General features: G+C 41.8%; 1 protein-coding gene across 3 annotated transcripts in view; it reads right to left on the reverse strand.

The window, feature by feature from the left end:
• PLEKHM3 (pleckstrin homology domain containing M3) overlaps positions 1 to 22,033 on the reverse strand; it is an 86,796-nt gene that overhangs the window by 13,252 nt on the left and 51,511 nt on the right. For all 3 annotated transcript variants that reach the window (XM_065638197.1, XM_065638196.1, XM_065638195.1), the window contains exon 7: positions 4,679 to 4,836. In XM_065638197.1, the coding sequence (XP_065494269.1) occupies positions 4,679 to 4,836 (158 nt within the window). The remainder of the gene's footprint in view (positions 1 to 4,678; positions 4,837 to 22,033) is intronic.

Consider the following 22,033-nt stretch of genomic DNA (forward strand, 5'->3'; position numbering starts at 1 on the left):
GCGTTACCCTGCACAGACAAAAATCAGAAGATTTGGGCCAGAAGATTTTGACCAGTTTTGACAGACTCAGATGAAATTAAATTATCAAGAGAACTTAGCACCTACTTAGGTGCCTCAGTTTCTTTAAAGAAAGTGTGGAGCAGATCACTTCAGGGAGCTTTGAACCAACTATCAACATCTGATAAGCTAAGCTTTTTCAAAAATTAAGTACTAAACTAGTAGCACAGCTCAGGAGAACTGGGCTTGAGGAAAGGCTGACTAGCGTAAAACAAACTAATCAAAGCGAGAGGGAAAATTATGTACTTTGAGTGATGCTTTCGAGCCGTGCCAAGGTATTTTCTGGAAATGCTCTATACTGTGTGCGTCTCTACTATTTCAGTCTCTCCACTGAATAGCTATCTTTAACATTCTTCCAAATGCTCAAAGTTGTTTTTGTCCATAATACAGTGAGCTGTAACCTTGCAAAGACTTTGGCATCACATGAAGCCAAGCACAGCCTCAGAGCCTTTAGTAAGACTTCTCGCTATGTGTAAAGTTAAATACATTCATGGCTCTTATCAGGATGGTGGCCAAAGATTATAGAGGCATCCAAGCTGGTTGATATAGTCAAGCCTGTTCTGTGGCATGTCTATTTTAAACCTGGGTCTTCTGGTTTGTATCTTAAAAGGTCTACATGTCTTAAGTGATCTGCAGAACAAATTAACTTCACAAAGTGAATGCAGTTCAGTCTTGATAAATGAACATGAACACAAAAGAGTGACTCTCCGTGGTTCACATACATCTATAGCCACCACAAAAAGGCAAAGAACTGGCTAAATAGTTCTTAACCAAGTAGCTTTACCAGCAAAACACAACAAGTTGCCTGTGAAAGTAGTCACTAGGATGCTGACACATAGGCAAGACCAAAACTTTATTAACTGGCTAGCATATAATAATCTTAACCATAACTATAATTACTTAATTACCTAATCAGACACAAACCCCTTTTTAATGAATAATTATATTCTTGTTTCAATAGTATTTTTCTCAGTATTCCTTAAGATTTAAAGCTTGTTAAAATTCTTCTAGGTTATAAAACAAATTTAGCCACATATTATAAAACAAATATGGCCACATATTATAGACAACAGTACCACTACACAGGCATTTTCTTTACACTTCTGGGTTTTTTTTTTTAATTTTACAAGAGAAAAACAAAACCTTTCCACCACGTTAATGAAGAACAAGCAATATCAGAACAACTTGAGGGGCATTGCCTGGTTGCTAACAAATGGGCAAGGATAGCTCTAACAAGCCAATTTATAACCAGGGATATTTCAACTTATTCCGCAACACGTGTAAAAATAAAATTAGTGATATAACAGGATACTTTTATATGTTTATTTGCTAAATTTAAGCCCAGGGCAAATTTAGTCCAAGAAATAAAACAGGAGGTAGATGCTCAGGTTGTTTAAGTTGCCAGAGCTCCAGCAAAAGCAGAGCTGTGCAAGTTTACATTAGCTGGCAATTTGCTCCATAAAATGTGTAATTAACTCAGGAGCCTTTAAATATAGGTCTCATGATCTAAAGGCCTTCCAAAAGATGCGGAAATTGTGAAATTTACAAAGGACACTGATGTTATATAAATATGGGTAAGACAGAAAAGAGGAAAACAGGGGACAGAGGAATCAAACTGACTGGAAGAGGCATCCAAAAGGACAGGACGATTTTAAAGAAATTGTTTCACTACTCAATCACGACTTTCTTTAAGCTCTGTGCAGAACAGCCACCTCCTCAGAAAAGCCACAGAAAGGAAATATCATTAGAAAGCTTATGACTTTGTGAGCCCACCCTTCCATTCAAGGCAGCAAACTATTGCACTGTATTGTTGAGCAGGATGTAAAGCGCCTGCCAAGCACAGCCCACAGACCCGCTAATTAAGTGAACTGATTGTGTTTGTTTTGGAGCCGTTTGCCAACAAAGGAATGTGTCACGCTGATTAGTGAGAGAGGGTATGTAATATATGTGTATTCAAAGCCTGAGGAGTGCATAACCCAGGTATTCACTCTGTTTGCTCAAGGACTGACAAAAATGTCTCTCAAGCAAATAACCTGACCAAAGAGAAACTCCAGCCCTCCAGAGGGGCTCTCCTTTCCTCTCAGCTGTTTCTATCTAAAGACGACCCATCCTTCCTAAATTCCCAGTGAAGATTGCTCCAGAAGCTGCTGAGAATATTTTGGAGAAAAGCAACCTCTACCTCAAAGCTGACCTAAGAGACCACGAAGATGGAAAGGTACCAGTTAATAAAGGTACCAGCTGAGAACCACCTTGGAATTGCAATGGCCTCTCTAACAGCTGTCACTCTCCGAAGAGCAAGAAAGGTCAGGGGGACGGCCAGAAAAACAAATGCCAGCTCAACACGCACACCACCCTCTCCCTCCCACCCCCAGCAGACTTCACTTTTCAAACATTCAACAGAGAAGTGAAGTTTCCAAAAGCTGTCATGCACTCCCTTTCGAATATTTCTAACCTAACAGTTTGCTGGTAGAGTTAGTAGCGTGCTCAAAAACGAATGAGCAACATTCAAAAGCAAGAAGGAAAAACATGGTCTTCAGAGTTCAGCTGCTCTTAACTCTTCCCTCCTTAACTCGGCAGTTACAGCCAGAGTACTTGGCAGTCTAGCATTGAGTACAGAATGTGAATACTATGCTGTAGACAGCAATTCTAGAAAACCAGGATGGAGAAAGGGAATCACAGTCAATTCTCACTGCACACTGTGGACTCAGAACAGTACAACTAAATCACAAATCTCAGCTGTTTACTCGGAGTTCTGTATGACAACTAACAAGGAAAGCTGCCCATGTCATCAGAAATTTCAGGTATGATTGCAAGTGTTCACACAAACCTTGTGTGACCTGCCACAGGTTACTGCTTCTGACCACCCTCCTCACCTTACGCCTGCCATCGCAGCGGTCAGCACACCTACCGCAGAAATCTCTCTCGTCTGTAAGAGATGGCAACAAACAGAAAACCCCTCTCTCTGGCCTTTTTCCTCACTGCTTTGCAGCTGGTGGAGCTGCACAGCACAACACACAAGCTCCCCTGTTGACATAACTTGTCTCCAGCCTGAAGGTGGAAAAGAGCAAAATACGGAGCTGAAATCACTTGGTTAGTTCCACAGAGGTGCGTGTGCACACAGGAGCGAGAATGGAATGAGAAAACTAACTAGGAAGGGAAACGGAAAATGCTGGGGATAAAAGCAAGGTTTAGTGATAAGGAGTACAAAAGGAGTAAGCAGAATGACCTCTGACAAAATAAGGAAGAGAAATATTGGAGAACCTTTCATGCTGATTGTGTTTTAATTAAAATCATTAGCGAAGACTGCTGTCTTTGGCATGACATCAACCATGACTTCACATTTGTGAAACGTGAACAAAAGTCCTTTCTGGCTTCTAATTCACATAAAAACAGGAGCTAGAGCAGCGCAGCTTCTTTTGGCTTTCACTGAACTGCTGACAAATACTATGATTCCAGAAGGTTTTAAACTCCGTAATTGCAAGGTATGTCTGATCTCAGCTGAACAATATACAGGCAACAACGTCTTTGTGACCAAAAATCCCCCAGACAAATCAAATGCACAGACGCTTCAAGTAAACTTGTCTTCCCAAATGCTCTTACACGTTCTCATCAATCTTTTGGGAAAATCTTCAATTGCCTTTTTATACAGTCTCAATGGACATCTTATGTTTTATGTCACCTTACTCTCTCTCTTTTTAACTCAGCCTATTTCACCATGCACCCTAGATACATTCTTTCTTGAAAACCATTTATAGAGTTCAGCTGCACACCTTGTTTAGCTTACATCCACTGCTTTGTCAATGCATTTTTTAGAATGAGAGTCTGGAAAAAGAATGTGCAAACAGTCTTTGAAAGTCAGGTCAAGCTGAAAATCCCTGAAGAGTAGTCCTTGGTTACTTGTAATTTAACATCTTTGTGCATGCAGGGGAATCGGATTCTTAACGAAGCCCTTTTAACAGGCTGGTCCTGATTGTTTGCAAAGGTGACTCTTCATTTTTTTTCCCCTTCAATGGAACACTTCAGAGAACAAATTAAAATGACTGTATTTGAAACAGCCAGAAAAGTACTTATCTATGGAGGAATGCTGTGCTGTCAGATATACTGTCTTTCTGTTGTGTTAAAAACAAAAACAAACCCCACACCAACTCCTTTATTCAAAATCCAAAACATTTTGGAAAAAGAGCAGTAAACGCTGCTGTGTTGCCACGTCTGCTCTGGTTTCCTGCATTTTGCTTCTAGGTTTTCCATGGACAATGGGCAATCATGGGCCCAGTGACATCAGATAGCAGGAAAGATGTCTGTGATCACTGCAGAGCATTTTTAGCTTTTCAGGACACTGCAAACTCAGAAGAGCTTTGGATAAATTAAACTGTGTGCTGCTACTGGGGACCCTTCCCTTTTGAACAGCTTTTCTGAGACTTACACGGCATTGGGAAGTAGCTCTTCCTTTCTATTTCCAGGTTTGCTGGTGGTGGCCTCCCTGGACCAGTAATCTAGTGTAGCTGCCCAGAAATGTGCATTAGTGAGATCCAGTCCTTAGTGATTTAAATAAGAGCTCATGAGGCTGAGAATCCGCAAGGATATGACACGTGAGTCAAATGTGTGACTGACATTACAGTACCTGCTCGTAGAAAGGTCCTCAAAGGGGTAAAGGATTTCTCCATTGTTGCAAATCTCACAGATGAAACCCTTTTGACTACAAAGGCTGCAGCTGTACACATGAGAGGTGGCAAACTTGATCACCTTCCCCAAGAAAGGCGCCAGTTTTCCTTCAATAACCTGAAATAAGGAGAAGACAACATTGAATGAACCCCCCTAAAATGACTACAACTCCCTGAATTTCTGTATTTATTAATACAGAAATGCATCTAAGTGCTAGTGGTTAAAACAACAGGCAAGTTACTTCCCAACAATGACAGCTCCATGGAATCACAAGTGATAACAACAGCCAATGAACTGGCAATGTTCCAAACACAAAACCAAATTATTATCTGTAAGTATCTATACAGCAGTAACATACAAGATTACTAGTCATTTTAAGTACAACAATGCATTCATACACTAAGGCACAAAAAAGTATAAAAGAAGAGAGTTGAAGGCTTCTATATTGTCATCTGGCAGCTATGGATACTGCCTGACATTTATAATTCTAATTTCTTGTTATTCTTTTATGCACAAATAGCAGTTTTGTCTTTGTTCCTTCTCCTCCAAAGCACAAGGTTTTTGCCCTTTTTTTTTTGTGAGTGGAACTCTGGCTTTTCTCCTTTAGTAAGGTTGTGTTTCCCATTGAAAACCATTAAAATGCAATATTTCCCCTTATTGCCAAAATGAATAAATTCTTGGATAAACTCTTGAATAGGAACTGTGTTTTTTTTCCCTTCAGTGTCCAGCTCTCAAATCAAGAAGTCTGTCACTGCCAGACAATCCTGCCAGACCCTTAGAAGTGATTAGCACTCCCTGTGTTGGTGTGAAAAAACAGCCTTGCAGTCTAGATTAAACTGCTAGCCACAACACTCATCTGAATTTGTGACTTGGTGACAATGCCTCAATAAGGGGTGCTATTCAGGCAAAATACTTTCCATTCAGATCAAACTTACAGAGACTTTGAGGAATTCTGACGGTGTAGGGAATAATGAAGATGGAATAAGGCCCTAAGTGTATATTCTTCTCTGCTGGGCTTCCTGTGGTCTGAATGCTGGATTAGGGATAGAATCATGTCACAGGATTTGATAGTGACCTCCTATAAAAATGAAAAAGAACGCAATAATTGCTGCTTGAAGGCTCGCACAGGGGTGTGCCCTGAAACCCAGGAGCACGGAGATTTACACTTAAATGTGTGCCACGTTCACTTAAGGCACCCCTTCCCTCAATATGGTAACACACCACTTGTGATTTGGGTTTAATGTAAATGAATCTAGAGAAGGCAAAGGTCAAAGCAGAGAACAACAGATATTTTGGAAGCGGTCCTCTCATACGTAAAGTAGAAAGGAAATAAATCTGTGTTCCAGGGCAACTTCTTGCCCACGAGCTGAGATGGCCCTTATTAAAGAGTACAGGTGGAAAAGGAGGAGCAGAGGTAGCGCTGATGCTGATGGCATTGAATGGCACGGGCTGAAATGCGCCCCCTCTTTGCTTTCAGTTCTAGCCTGCTAACATCTGCAACAACAGGAAGAGGCAATGTTATTGCCAGCACTGCAGACAGGACAGCTGCTCATGTTAGAGGAAAAATGACGTTCTTATTGCATCCTGGTATAGGAAGATCCCCTTCAACCTGCATATAAACACTGCAGAGAAGCTGCTGCATGCAACACGAAAATGAAGCCACAGTTCAAGGTAGTGATATTACTAACGTTCTAACAGATGGGCAGAAGTTAGCTTAGCTCCCCTAGGCTGGGGTTTGGTTTTTGTTTTAAAGGAAGAAATTTTTTGCTTGCAGACTCCAGAGTTACAGAACATCTGAAAGCCAAACAAGTTGGGCATAGGAGAGAGGCACGAAAGGTGATAGTATTCAATAAACAGGAGAAAAGAAACAGTGAAGCCACCCAGCTAGTGACGCAGCTACAATCACCATCCAAAAAGACATTTAGCACTAATAGATTGAAGTATGCATACAAAGACAGTAAATAAACCACAACACATACGTATTTTCCAAAGCGTTTTCATGTTACAGCAACTACCTCTGACGGGCCACAAGAGCTCAGCTTCAAATGCCAGGCTGAAAACAGAGCTGCAAACTCTTTAAGTCTCTGCTAATGTCACTATCAGCAAGGACTCAGAAGTTAAATCTCTGATCTAAAATCACATTTTATATAATGTAAAAACCAAAACTAACATAATCTATTACCTTCCTAAGCACCAGGTGTGAATTTAAGTCTGTAGAAGGCACAAAAGGTTTCCTATGCTGAAGTGCTCACAACCTCAGCAAGACAGATTGAGTGGGCAGCTGTCCCTGAGGAGCTGGTGTTATTTGTCCCTGTTTATTAATTTGTATGGCTCGTGGTCACACTGTAGTGGGTTGGCTTGTTACTCCGGCCACTGCAGCCATACAATAAAGACAACATCTTCAAAGAGCCACGCATGCCAATTTTGCAATGTGAATTACAGGCCATTTTACTGTATTACAGGAGGAAGACAAAATGCAACATCAAATTGATGTTATCACTATTTTTAGCATCTGTAAATTTTGTTTCATTTTGCTTCATCAGAGACCTCAGGACTGTGCACAGGATATGGCTTTTCCTTGCAGCCTCCTCTCATTCATGTTTGTAACTATTATAACAAGAATAAAATCCTCATCTCCATTTACGCTGGCAAGTAAAAAGGAAGATTTCTACTTGCTGTAGAGCTCAAGAGGCCGTCTTGGCAGAGCCGGCAACACCCATGTCATTCTTTAGAGCTGTCACTGTTACTAAAGCCTTTCAGTGACGGAGACTCTGCAGCCCCCACGCAGTCCAACACAGCACATGTCTTGTTCTCGCTGTTGGGGTCACTCCTAAGCTTTGACCCCAACTTTTCCTAAGGTCAGTTCGGTTTACAAAATAAGCTTAGAAAATAAGTTTACAAAACAGAAAAACTGAAATCACACACTATGAGCTGCAGAACGGTCCAGCACATTTCATAAGCAACGTGGAAATTCAGCATGAAACCAGCTGAGTTAAGACTATGCCAAAGGAATGGAACCAAAATTTCACCATTGACTTATCCCTGTAACATAATACAGCCTCAACATGTACCTGCAAAGGCTTAAAGATACATTCCTGCCTCTTAAAAAAAAAAAAAAAAAAAAATCGAGCTTAAAACAAATTAAAAGTTTGCTGAGTTCAGATTCTATTCTTCCTACAGCATACATGAAGAGCAAGGTCTGTTTTCTAATCCAAATTATTTGTAGTGCAAGCAATTGTTTTATTGTCCAAAATTAAGGGTGAAAGGTGACTGACAATGGCAACCTGGTGATCAATTGATGGAGGGTGGAATGCAGCTTTCTCTTCCTAAACTGGTCAAGGAACCCATCCCAAAAGGATTCCAGATGTGGGGCTGTGCTCCCACAGTTAGCTGACCACTGCTGCACCTGCAATATACTGGGTTACGCTGCTTGGTGACAACACCAGGGAAATACTTGTGTTCAGAGGTTCAAAGCAAGTTGTGTCTCTGAATAGCCCCAGCATCAGTGTTCACCCCTGTGGACTTGCAAAAACACTTCTCTAAGTTACCACAGGACAGAAAGCTGTGGCTTTGCATACTGCAGCTCCTAGCTGTGTGTCTCACATTAGGAATTGTATAAAAATACACACCTGCATGTACAAGATGGGCCCTGCCCTCAAAGCGCTTATGATTTAAACCAACAGAACCAATGCTGCTTTTCCCACTAACTGCCATGTATGTCCCACCCCACATGGGACAAACTGTTTTGGAGGAGCCTTCCGGGCAGGCTCCAAGCTCACGCCGCAGAGAACATCCCTGTCATCAGAGGAGCTGCCGGGCAGGGGAGCGGAGGAGCCCGGAGAGCAGCAGCCTGTCCCACTGCCTGGCCCTGGAAAGCTGGGATGACACTGGCAAACAAGAGGGGAAGGCAGAGACCATCTGCAGCAGTGGAACTAGAGGGCTACATGGTATCCAAACACATGCCAAAGGGGTGTTGGTACAATTATTTTAGGTGATTGCTAGAACAAAGGCTTTTCGTACAAATCAAAGTTATGAATAAAGGTAATTAAAACTTTTTTTCTCTGTATATCTTTGTGCTACTGTTCGGTTAGGTAGCAATATAAATCCTAAGCAACAATTACACTCTGTATGAGTGAGGTGGGGGGCAAATTTGAGGACTGCCACACGCTAGCGGACAAGCTAATGTTGCAATGGCTGCGAGAGCCTTGGGCGGCGGGAAGACACAACACACGTGCACTGGGTTATGTTCTTCCTGACTCAGCAGGAAGACAGAGAAGATGAAAGGCAGCAGGGGCTACAATACAAATTGAAATCCCTTTGGATACATCACATTAATATGATCATGAGGGCAATGTGTGATCAGTCAAAGTTTAAACACTTGTCAGGAAGGCTGCTGGTCGGCAGGTTTCCTGATCCTTCTATCCAAAGACTGGAAGTTACTCACAGTCTTCCTGCTCTATCAAGGCAGTGTTTTCAGAAACAAGTGGTCAGCCAGCTGTCTCCAGAAAATAAGAACTGGAAAGGCCATAGACCTGGTAGAAGTTCACCTCTGAAGTGCCCTGCTCCCCAGCCCTTGCCCCTAACCCTCCTCCTCCATGCAGCACAGTGCAGGGGGTCCAAAACCCCAGCCCATTACACACGGCAGAGAGAAGTCAAGTCATTTTGTCTTCCCTTTTCAGTCAACAAAGCCTCCTTGTATGAGAACACACCAGCATGAAGGAGGGTTGCACAACTAGTCCCACGGGAGAGCAGTGTGGTGAGCACAGTGTTGCAATGTATGTTTTCATATTAAAAGCCAAACTAGAAAAGTGGCCAAGGTAATACCAGCAGAAATTCTCACCTTTGTTGAGAGTTCTAACCCAGAGACATGGTAACCTAAACTCACAGCTTGTAATAAAACTGTTTGCAAAACAGAACAAGTGGGGGAAAAAAAAAAGCATTAAAAAAACCTAATAGAAAATTAGGGTTTGTTCCAGTTCCTGAGTAGTCGTTCAAATTAGAAAAGACATAATAAAAGCCTCTGACTGGGTGTCACTAAAAAACAATCAAATATTGATTAGACAATGTGAGTGTGGGAGTCCCCTCCAAACTCAGACTGTGTCATTCCCAAAGAGGTAATATTACAACGGCTTTAGAGGGAACTAGAAGGGCGATGTGTGGAAACAAAAGTAAAAATGAATCAGCTGTAACCCACTATTGCTTCAAGTAACATTTCCATAGCCTTCTTGCCCACCTACTAGACCAGGTCCACAGAAATACCCAACCTTTGCATCATGGCCACATAAATCAACACTGCAATCTATCAGATGTGATGAACTTTCTGGACATGAGAGAACAAACAATATAGTTTCCAGACATTTCTTAGGGCAGTGAGTGTTTGTTTTGAGGGCAGGGCTCCTGTCAGCAATGCTAGCTAAGAAGCAAAAGGTAAGGAGTAAGACCTCCAACCCTGCAGGAGTCTACGTCTGGGCACTTTTACAAACTTCTAGAAATGCAGCAGGTGTTTATATAGCATGGAAATCATAAATACCTTTGATCACCTACACGAGGACTGTCAAGACAGGTGGTAAAGGGGATATGGTGCTGGGCTTTCAGATACACTGTGCTGCTCAATGTGAGGAACTGCCAAGGTTAAGTCCAAATTCTGAAAAGTGTCATGATATGCTAAACCACATCAAGGGTTTCTAGATTAAAATAATTGCTAGATTAAGTTTACTAGTCTGAGTAATTTCTAGTATATGATAACGAAAGTAAAATCAGAAGCAGTTTAAAAAACCCACGTTCTTCTATTAGTATCCAAGATAATGGAGAATCAATAGATGAAGGATATTTTAAACAGAAGCTATCCAGAAGCTGAGAGAAGGAAGACAAATCCACCCACATCTATATTCTGCCACCTCGGACACAAGGAACGGCCGACAACCACAGGGATCATGTAACAGCATGTGTAGGAACACGGTCACTTCACTGGGGCTAAGTAATCAGGGAATAAACACTGACAAGGGGGGCAGAAATGTCCCCAACTCTCCTGAATTCTCAGACTTGGACCTGTAATCTCCTTGTATACCAGAAGCACAGGAGTAAAGTCTGGTTATTAGCCTCATAGAGGAGTAGCTGTTGCTAATGCTTAAGAGCCTCGCCACCAGGGTTTAGTATTCCAGGTAAAGTGGTTAAAATACTGTCCCTGTGAAACTCAGGTACTGTATGGCTGCCGCGGTGAGACAAGCTGAATTTGCCAAATGGCTTTGTGACCCCACCCTTGTAAATCAGCTTGTTAATCATTATCGTCATAGAAGTGATAAAGGTGTTTTATAAGCCAACACTGAAGCAGTAACATTAACTACTTACAGAAGGGCTGGTGTATTTCTCTGCAGATAACATTTATGAGAAGGCACTCTCTTTAAAGACACAGGTTTGCCTCATAACCTTCTTCTGGAGCACTGAGCAATCTGTTCCACTTCTTCCTCCAGCCTGATTTACATGTCAGACACAAGTGATGCCTGGAGGGGATGGGTTAAGTGATGTGAAATCCATAAAACACCTTGAACTACAGGTTCAAATCTCAACTGGATTGTCCCAGCCTCTCCTCCTAACAGAACAAAATTTATGATTATTTCTCAAGGCCAGACACACACTTGGCTGTATCTGAGAGACAGACACAGACAGAATTTGCCAGGAGGCACTGACGCAATGCAGAAGAGACATGAAAAGGCCAAGAGGCACTGAGAAAATAGAAGGGGTAGTAGACATGAAGCTCATTCACCATCCCCAATTATATACATTGAAGGGATAGAAAGTCCTTTAATTATTGGGATTAGTGTCACAAGCATGCCTGGCAGATGGAAGCTATCTGAAAGACCAGTCAACAATTGTGCACAGCTTTCCAGCATCCTCTAAAGACGAGGTTTCTGTCTCTTACTAGTAGTTGTCTTTCTGCCTCTCCAGAAACTGCTAGTCAGAGTCAAGCCTTTTGCTAACAAGCTCGGAGGTAAGGAAATCCCCAGCTTCACCCGGATTTCAGAGTATCACAGAGAATGTACGTCCTGGACTGAATGAAAGGGAAAAGAAAATCTCCTGAACAGATCGGCTTCGATTCACCACTATGCCCACTGCCCTCCAAATTCCATTGGTGGAAGCTTTGTGGAGAAGACTAAACACTCAGTAATCATCCCTCACCTCCAGGACAGATGAGAAATACGCTACTGAAAGAACTACCAATGATATAAAAAAATAGGGCTAGAAAAAACACCTCTAGAAACCTCCAGTTCATTCCTCACCCTGCAGCAAAACCAACTCACAGATGACTGACTGATTTCCTTAAAAACTTCTCACCGCTGAGATCCCACAACTCTCCAGCACCCAAAACAGCTGGAAAGTTGTTCCTAATGCCTGCCCCAGATCCCTTTTGCTGCAGTCAACTACCTGTGTTTCACACTCTACCTCCTATCCTTTTATTGCACAATCTCTTTCAGAAACCATTTTCTGATGCATTCTCTTCTCTGTTGCAAGCAGGGAAGGGCAAAATCAGATTGGGGTGCACAAAGCTATTAATACAATGGTGGTCATTACCTATTTGCTAACTGGAGAACAAGCACGTATTTTCCACATTCGTGAAGTGTGGAGATTGGGCGTTAAAGCACAAAGGGTACATGGAATCTCTGCTCCATGACAGATTTCAGCAGGGCTGGGATTTCTGTGATGAAAATGTGGACTTGGAGACAAACGTGCTACAATATGCTTAGCTAAGGATAACGCAAGCTGCAGAGGAAAAAAAGGGAAAACATATCCCCTGGTTGGGAAGTTCCCAGTCATTTATATCTAGGGAACAGACAATGCTCACGGACTGCTAATTTCCTTGAGGATTTTTTCCCTTCCGTTCACCAGATCCTTAACACTGCGAATTCTTGTTACGATTTCAATGAACAATTAATCTTTAGTTCAGAGGAAAGGGAAATGGAAGGAGGAAGGATGATCATGAAGTTAAAGCCCCAGGGAGGCAGATATCAGATCTCAGCTCTGCCCCATCTTTTGTGCAATACACTGGTCTGCTCAGCTTTCCTTGCTCCATTTTGACTCCCAGTCATCTCTTTCAGATTGCCTGCCTTGTTTGTTTAAATTGCAAGTGACTTAAGGGAAGAACAATTTCTTATTATTTGTGTGCACGCACACAGGAATCAGTCACTATGCATTGCTGTAAAGCAAATTTAAAAAGAAGAGCACCGTAACTTCAGGAGAGCCCCATCTTTTGTTGCTACAGCCATGCTGTGGGCCACAATCCCAGCTCCCAACAGCAAGGGTGATAACGTGCCATCCTCTCTCTCCTCCTCCCTTTGCAGCCCCAAGGGCTGTTTGGCCATGGCAGGGGTGGCAGCAGGGTGGCCGGGAGCAGGTGAGGACAGGGACTCACCCACGGCTGACACCAGCGCACAGCGCTGGCTCTGACGCAGCTTTGCCATCGCTGGCCTTGACACCGACAAAGCAACACTGCGCAGCCACATGTTGTGCCGTGCTAACTCATCGCCCACCCAGGGCAGACAACATCCCGAAAGGAAACCTGGCGATAAACACTGCGAAGAACAACAACAATAACAAAAAAGAAAAATAATCACACAACCATCCACCAAATGAATCAAACTAAAGCAGAAATGAGTGAGAATTTGGATAAACAGAAATCACAAGCTCCCTTTGCCTTCTTTGCAGCAGCCGGTCCACGCTGACGGCAGAGCCATTTGCTGTTCGTGGTCCTTCCAAACCAGACCGCTCAACATGCCGCACTTTCATTCAGTATTAAAGGGATATTCCACAGATTAGCCACTAACTACAACAGCCGCTGGGAAGAGGAGGAAAAACAAAACAAGGTCAAGAGCAAATGCTCCTGATCTGTGACAAGCACATCGAGGCAGGGGGCAAGGTGAAGACAGAGTTTTACATCAGTTAGGGGAGAAGAACAAAATAGTGACAGTCCAAGGGAATTTACAGCAGGAGGCAGCGAGGATGACAAGGTCCCTCCAAGCCCTCCCCCAGTCCTCTCATGGAAAGGAAGAAAAGCCTGAAATTTCAGCAGGTCTCTGGATGCAAGCTGACACAAGTGAGAAAGAGGTGGAACTGTCTCAGTATAAACAGCACACCTGGAAATCACTCGTCCCCCTCCAGCCCACCCTGCAGCAGGACTCCAGCCTCTGCCTCCACACTCGCTGTGTTTCTATCGTCTTCCCTCCTGTCTCCTTTCCCCAAGGTTTCCAGGCAGCTACATGTCAATTTTGTCACACCCCGAGTTCTCCTAATCTTGTTGCCGGGATGAATTATAGGTTGTTTGAAGAAAAAGCTATTCAAGCAAAGGTTAAAGGCTGTTTTAATCAAACAAGGTTGAAGGAGTACCAGGAATTTGGCTGGTAGAGAACTTAGAAAGCACTTGCCTTAGTTAAAAACATATGTGACTCTAAATACACACACAAGTAAATATGCATTCAGGCAGAGAGTGTATATATATGTGGCTTGTTTTGTTTTTTTTTTAAGATTAAGCAGTCAATTGCATGCAGAGATGTTAACTGGATCTACATGCCCACTGAGTATGACGTTATTTCATGACTGATATCACAAAATTAGACGCTTTGCTGCCTTGCACAGGACTGGATCAAGGTATTTTAAGGAGGAGTCCTCTGAAGGATTTTAGAATAAAAACCCAACATACCAAGACAATGGCTGGACTTACTCTGAAAAAAACGCTCTGTGAATACAAAGTATACTTTTAAAAAAATCTAAAAAAAATTTCTTCTCTCATCCAAGCAGGTAGTCCTGAGACAGTATTTTGTTTCCTTGGGAAATTTGGTTTCTTGGGATGTTATTGCTTGAGACATGTCCGTCTGCCTCTCCTGCATAGACATTTTATATGAAGTACAGCAATGAGGGTAAAGCTCAATGTTTCACACTGCTAACTCCGATCTCCTGTACTGGGCCTTTCATTCTGTACAGCAAAAAAAGGAACAGATGGAACCTGGCTAGCACAAAGCACTAGAAAAGAGGTAGCTTATATTGCTACTACCTCTTCTAGGGGCTGAAAAAATTAGAATATCCTGGGAGATCCCAGCTCAAAATCTCCTGCAAGCCACTGGCACCACTGCTGGGTTGGTTTAGACAGAGTTTCATTCTAAAAAGCCACGCTTATCCCAAGCGGCCTAGAGTACATATTTACGTAGAAAAGCGCCACACGTATTTAATAAGCCCTGTTGAAAACTCTGGTTTCAAGCAGCGCAAAAACCAGTTCTGCTGTTAAAAATATCTATTAACAATCTTGCTATATCTCCACACTTTGCCATACTCTCCGTCTGACCACAGGCCACTCTGAACGACAGCAACTCCCTTCCCCAGCAGAGCCGCAATACGAAGGTAACGCCTCTAAGTTCATTGCCATTACCACTAATTGTAAGCAGAGCTGTCAGCACTTTAGAGAATTATACACACACCTGGAATATCGGCTAACCTGAAGGCTCCTGTTCTGCTGAGAGGCAGCTCGGTGCTCGCAAACGCCAGGGAGTGAAAGAAATGAGTGATAAAGGAGCCACAGGAAAGTGTACAAGCCATTTAATTGCTGTTTTGCTAGCAGACCTTTTACTATTTACGGCAATGTATATGTGTGTTTTGCACATCCTAGGACTATTTTCATATTCTTCTGCTAATACAGGTACCACAGGCATACAGGCACAGGTTGTAAAGGCAGGACAGAAGGATGGCTTTTTGCATCATGTTGTTGTGGTCCAAGTTGCATGTTTATATAGTTAAAATACAGAATGATCTTACTGCCTCAAAATCTTAACGTATTTAAATGGTCACAACATATTTAAAATAGGTCAGATGGACTAGCCCTGCAAAGTGCTGGTTTCCTTCTTTTGAAATTCATTGTGCTTAGGATGTCTAATTTAAACATACACACAGTGAAGTGGGACCCATTTTACCTTAATCCCATTAGAAATTACTTGTCTGGTGTTTCAGAAGCCTGCAGCAGAGCTGGGAAAAATGCCCAAATCCCACATGCCTCAGGATGAGAACTGGACCACTGTACAAATTAACAACGTGTATGGCCCTCGCCTCCCCACGCAACCATCTGTTTCAGTCTACCTACTACCAAATATTTAAAAGCGGGGCTGTATCTGACACGTCAGTCAAAACCTACCACTGTTTCAAACCAGCTCTGCTCTAGGTGACATCTTCCAGCCTGTGGTCAGCTGGATACTGGTAGAAATTTGAGAGAGCTGTCCTTTATGGGACGGTAGGATCCCCGTCCTATGGGCCTTCAACTGGAAGATCAACAGCAAGCACATTACTTTCCCCTCTTCAAGTACAGGGATTGGAAGAGGCGGATCACCCAGAATGCTGATATTGTCTGCCAGGAAAGGAACCAGCACCCTCTCGACATTACAAAAAAGTTCATTCAGTGTCAATGAACACCGTATCACCAGATGGGAACTTTATTTCAACAGCAATATAGGCAAGATAAAATTGGATAAAGCCAAAATGCAGAAGGTTCAACATGCCTCAGGGGAACAACTCCACCACCTATTAGCTACATTGATAATTAATAGAAGCAACATCATTTTGACTTAGAATCATAAGTAATTTTTGAGGTTTTTTTTCACATTTGAGACCAAGTATTTCATCTTATCCTCAAGACAAGGAGTGGTAGCTTCTCAGCCTCTGGTTTCCTCAAGCACTTAAGAAAACATGGGTTTAACTGGGCATTCTGCAACACTATCAGCCAGATCATCAGGTCGATTCAGAAGATTATTCTTATGTTTCCTTGGGAAGTTCGATGTTTCTATAAAACTCTAATTTAGTCATAAGATAATGTTCATCCAGTCACACTGTCAGAGCATTTCATAAACATTATAAATTCCACCCTATACTGAGAAAAATAGTAACATTATCAAAAGTTCTAATAGCATTAACAACATATTCTTGATATTCAAACACCAGCAGATGATTTAACATCATTAATTAGGGGCATTGCCAGGAAATGTCAATAACATCTCTTGAAGCCAAATCTATGTTTTTACAAAATAACGTTTTGTTAAATACAATCATAGAATCATTTTGGTTGGAAGAGACCCTCAAGATCAAGTTCAGCCACTAACCTAACACTGCCACTAAAACATGGCTTTAAGAACCTCATCTATGCATCTTTTAAAAACCTGCAAGGATTCAAATCTTCAGCCGTCTCCACACAGCCAGGCCTGCCAAAAACCTTATTCTACTTCTCGTTTGCCACCTCCTGCCCCTCAAGCAAAAAAAAGGGCTTGCCTAAACTTAAAAGGATCTGCTGGTACAGCTCCATGGGTAAACCTCTTTGGTAAATAAAAGTTTAAGCTGATACAGCTTATATTGAATGAAACAAATGACAGCAAAAGACTTTCTCATGGATAGAACTGAGTTTGCACTAATGCTTTGACTGGTACAGCTACACAAGTTAAGAGCAGGGGTGGGTAGGGGGTGTTTGTCAGGCACCTCTCCCAGTAACACTTCGAAAACTGGAGCAAGCCCAAAGTTTGTCAGCCAAAACACGGCTGTGTCCAGCAGTACAGCCACACTACTGGCTTTCACCAGCAGAGACTTGTGGGTTAGATGTCACATCCCATTCTTTTTATATGGGAATAAAAGAAACTGCTGGGCAAGGACACCACCACTGATCGACTTGGAAATCAGGCTGTATTGTTTAAATCTAAGCTGAGCATTTCTCAGTAATTGTATGAGGAGTGAGTGACCAGAAAATAAGTTTTACTTCTGAAAAAAACAGCAAGTGGAGAGCAAAAAGAAGTCCACATCTCCTTGCAGTTTTTGCTGTTGGGACTCATGAAACAACTTGTCTAAATTTACCAGAAGTTTTGCACATGTAAAAATGCTTGAAAGAGCATCTCTGATCTCCTCCTCCATCTCAGTCTAGGAAAATACAGGGAGGACCCAAATTTGCCATTGGAAAAGGAGGTGTGATGGAAGTACAGCATTGATTAAAAGCCTGGAAAAGTGAACAAGACCTAACAATTTCTTTGTTCTTCTAAGGCTTCCTAATCCTGATCTAACAATATACTAGGCTCAAATTAGGTGGAACTTGCGTTCCATTGAAGCTCATGTTTATTCTTATTAGGGAACCTTATATGCACAAAAACTTGAACAGAAACATTAAGATTTTAATTTTGGGAATGCTTCAGTTAGACCAGCTGTTCACTTAGTCCAAAACCCTATCAGACACTGTAATCAGTACTATATACGTCTGAGAAAGATGAAATCATTGATTTGTCTGTCAACAGGAAAGACACCTCCCTAATCCCCTCAGTAAAAAACATGTATATTCTGAAACCTTATAATCTCTTTATCTTACGTAGTGTAACTGTGGACATTCTTATTATGGATACTTAATCCTCTCAAATACGATAAACTTCTGGCCTCAGTAATATTACTGTGGCATTAAGTTCCTCATGCTCGCTGTGTGTTCTGCAAAGCAGCATTTCCATTAAGGATTTTTATGCATATTTCATATTCATTGCTTGACCTGTGCTATATAATTTTATTGTGAGAATAGGGCTCTCCTGTTCATCCTTTCTCTCCACTGTTCTTCACATTGTTTGTAGGTTCACCTACAGTTAGACAGTCAGGAAAGTTGATCTGAAGTAAATGGATGTTTTAATTAAATTTTAACGGATTAGTTTATCTACAATGTTAAAATGGATAAATTATACTACATTAAATCCCTGTATGGACATACACATTCAGAATGAAAATGGCCTTAATACAATTTAGCTCACTTTGCTTCCAAAGTAAATGGAAATAAACCAAATGAAAGCCACTTATATTTTGAATAACACTATTAACACAGTGATTCAATGTAATTCAACTCATAATTTTAAATTCCCATATTTTGCCACTTCATTTTTTTTCCTGAGTGTTCCTGTGTAAATAAGTCTTCATATTATCCTCTTTTTAAATCTCCTACCTCACAATTCCCATCCTTGACATCCAGTCATTTTTGCTGTTATGTGGATCCTTTTTATTTTACCATATCTTTTAGGGGTAGTATAACCAGGATGAAGTAATTGCCATTATGATGAGAGTTTCTACAGTAAAGACCATCACTGCAATAATCTTTGTAGACTTGTATATCTTGCTATTGAACATAAAAACCAGGCAAGACATTAGTTAACACTCTGTAGATTAAGCACCTGAATTCTGAACTCGTTACAATAGCCACTTCAAGTCTTTCACTTTAAAAGCTCCTGTTAATACGGAATCTAATGTAAGTAGCAAGAATTACTTTTCCTAAGAAATGCAAGAGTCTTGTCTGAGGCACCTTCTGTCCAAATCAACATTTAATATTGTAAAAACTGTTAGTGTCACCAAGAACAGCCCCAGAGTCACACAAAATGAATGGATAGTTTTTAACTCCAGCATGCATGGATTGTGTCCACATGTCCACAAAACCAGGGACACGTCCATTAGTAATGTCAGCAGAGAACAGAGTTCACACCTCCAGTAGGTTTAGCGTAAAGCCAGCCTGGACTGTGGCTGCACTATCGGGGATTATACTGCACATATATAAGAGTAATCCATCTTTCCAGTGTACTATGTCTGCTAAAACCAGCAATTTCAGGAGTGAATACTTGCTTCCTAACACAACGGGATCGGAACAGACCTGGATAAACCGGCTAACAGAGATGGCAGTGGTGTTACGGGTGATGCAGGGGAGGTGACTCTGGGCAGATGACGCCAGGGAGCGTTGGAAAGAAAAGCAAGTGTACCCGACAGGGCAGAACAGGCAACCTGTCACACTTGGTGTCTGTTAAATCTGAATGCACCTAATTAGTTACGTTGCCTGCTAACACCTCCAACAGCAACAATGACGAGAGGATTCTGAGAACATGTATTTCATGGGAATGCCCATAGATAGATCTGCTGTCAACATGACCTGTAGTCCCTGGGGCCCTGGTCTGCAATGAGACCTTGCTGGGGGTACATGGGTGCATTTGTGTTTATTTTCAATAAACACGCACATACAAATAAAGACCATCACTTGCTGTCTCTTCGATTAAAGGTCAGGCCTAGCCGCATCTGCACTATGAGCACTTGTTGATGAGTAAAGTACTAGCAAACCCACTACCTCACCAGGATTTGGTGAGCTTCCAAAATTAAGGACATTCTGTCTCTATTTTTTTCCACTCTGCTTTTAACCTCACAGTTAAGATCCTCCCCAGTAGAGCCCTGTCCAAATGGATGCAAGTGACGACCATCCCCAGACCATGTATGTATTCTGTCACATTCATAAGCCATGGAGCTCTGTTAAGCCTGGAAAGAGATTTAAATTGGATTGAATTTTACAATAGAATTATATGCTGCTTCATCTACTGGCAGATGGGCATTTCAACTTTTTTTGCACCTAAGAACAGACCCTCATACCATATTTTTGAAACTCAGCTGCTTGGTAGGAAATGACCTATGTTTTCTAGGATCTTTAAAGAGAACTTGGCTAGGAAACAAATTAGAATTGAGCTGGGACTAACCAGGGTAAAGGTTGCTTATATCTGCAGATTACCCCTCTCTGCTTTTCTAATTTACTCACCATGCCTTATCTTTCCATTAATCTTTAATAAACCTTTTAGTTAATTCCCAAACACATGCAATCTACATGACAGCAGGACACAGTGCAAAAGCAGCCCATGGATATGAGGAAATAGTCAGCAGAGGAATCAAAATGAGGAGAAACTTTTTGGATTAAAAACCATCCACACTGCAGGCCAGTAGAAAATGATGAGCAATCAGGAGAAAGCAGTGGTAAGGAAGAAGGCAGGGGCTAGAAGGGTATTAGTGTTTCTTCAGCTGTTGGATTAATTTTCTCAATGGGGCCCTCCTCCCCTTTCCACTCAGGTTCCACTTTGACAAAAACAGGCAATTCGATTTCAAATTCGGAGCCTCTGAAATGTGGAAAACCCTCTCCAGGCTGACAATAAGGATACAGCTAGATCAAAAGGTAAATCCAATTTAACCCACCCCAGCAGAAATGGTAATCAAATTACATTGCCTCTAAATATGATAAGTTTGAGGCTGGGGCCCTCAGGGGAAGAGAAGGTGTCTTGCAAACACAAGTATGCACAAAGAAACATGCTAAAGGGAACTGCTAAATCAATGGATGAATTGTGACTTCTACCCTTCCTCCCTCCCACAGAGTGCTTGATAAGCTGCTGATTGCTTCTAAAACATCTACTACCAATGTTAGGAACTGATTAAGCAGCTTACAAAGCACTGGGGGCTAATAGACAGGCCCACCAGGGAGACTGCAGCTCTGGAGTTAAGTAGCTTGCTTTTTCATGGCTTGATTATTAAAGATGAGATAGCAGAACATGCTGAAAAGATGTGGAAACAATTTTAGACCTCGGATGACTGGCCTTTTTATTTTATATATGAAATAATTTCTACCCTGTGACTTCACCAGCCAACGAAAGCCACGTTTTCTGCAGTTCTGTGGTCTCCAGATCTGAGGGGCATCTGAACTACCTCAACCTGTCAGCAGAACATCCAGAACTATGCTAACCATTATCCTGCAGAAAAGACACCACTAGACAAAGGAAACATCAGTGGAAGAAGCTTAAAATAATGTGTTTTACATACCACTGGCAATGGCATTAGTGTGAACACAGATGTGCCAAGGCCAGCTAGTGCATCTCACCTCATTGCTTCCTCCATTGTGCATCTTAGGGCTGCAGCACATTCACCTTAGATTCTCTATCCTCTCTTTTCAGCTTTTTGCCAAATTCTTCTTGTTTAATCTGGTAGGTAATAACATTCTGCTGTTCAGGTAGATGTACTGCAAAATGCTTGCTTAGTTCAATCGATATCAATGACAAGACATTTTGCTGGCACATTTACCTCTCCTGTGGCCACATCTGTCATAGTAACTCTGCAGGGCTTAACTTTGTGGAGCAGTCTCCCTAAGGTTTCTGTGGGTTTGTTTGTTTTTAATTATTTTTTCCTCTCTCGTGGTAATGCCTAGCAGACTTTGTAAATAAGCACGTTACACTAGGGACTGTACAAACTCAAATTCCTGAATAGCTATTCTTTCAAGCAAATGAATAAATACTACTTGTCACTTGTAGCCTGAGCCTTAGATGAGCCTTTATTGATCAGATGAAAAATTTCTCATAGCAAAGTTCCCTTTGCAGACTACGGTTTTCTTTTGCAGTCTCTTTCTAGCCCCATTTCAATACTGACACTTTAGGCTTTCTCTCTCTTATTGCTAACCAACACCCCTATTAACCCCATTTTATGTTAACTATAA

This window comes from Caloenas nicobarica, chromosome 6, assembly GCF_036013445.1.
Source record: "Caloenas nicobarica isolate bCalNic1 chromosome 6, bCalNic1.hap1, whole genome shotgun sequence".
NCBI lineage: Eukaryota > Metazoa > Chordata > Aves > Columbiformes > Columbidae > Caloenas > Caloenas nicobarica.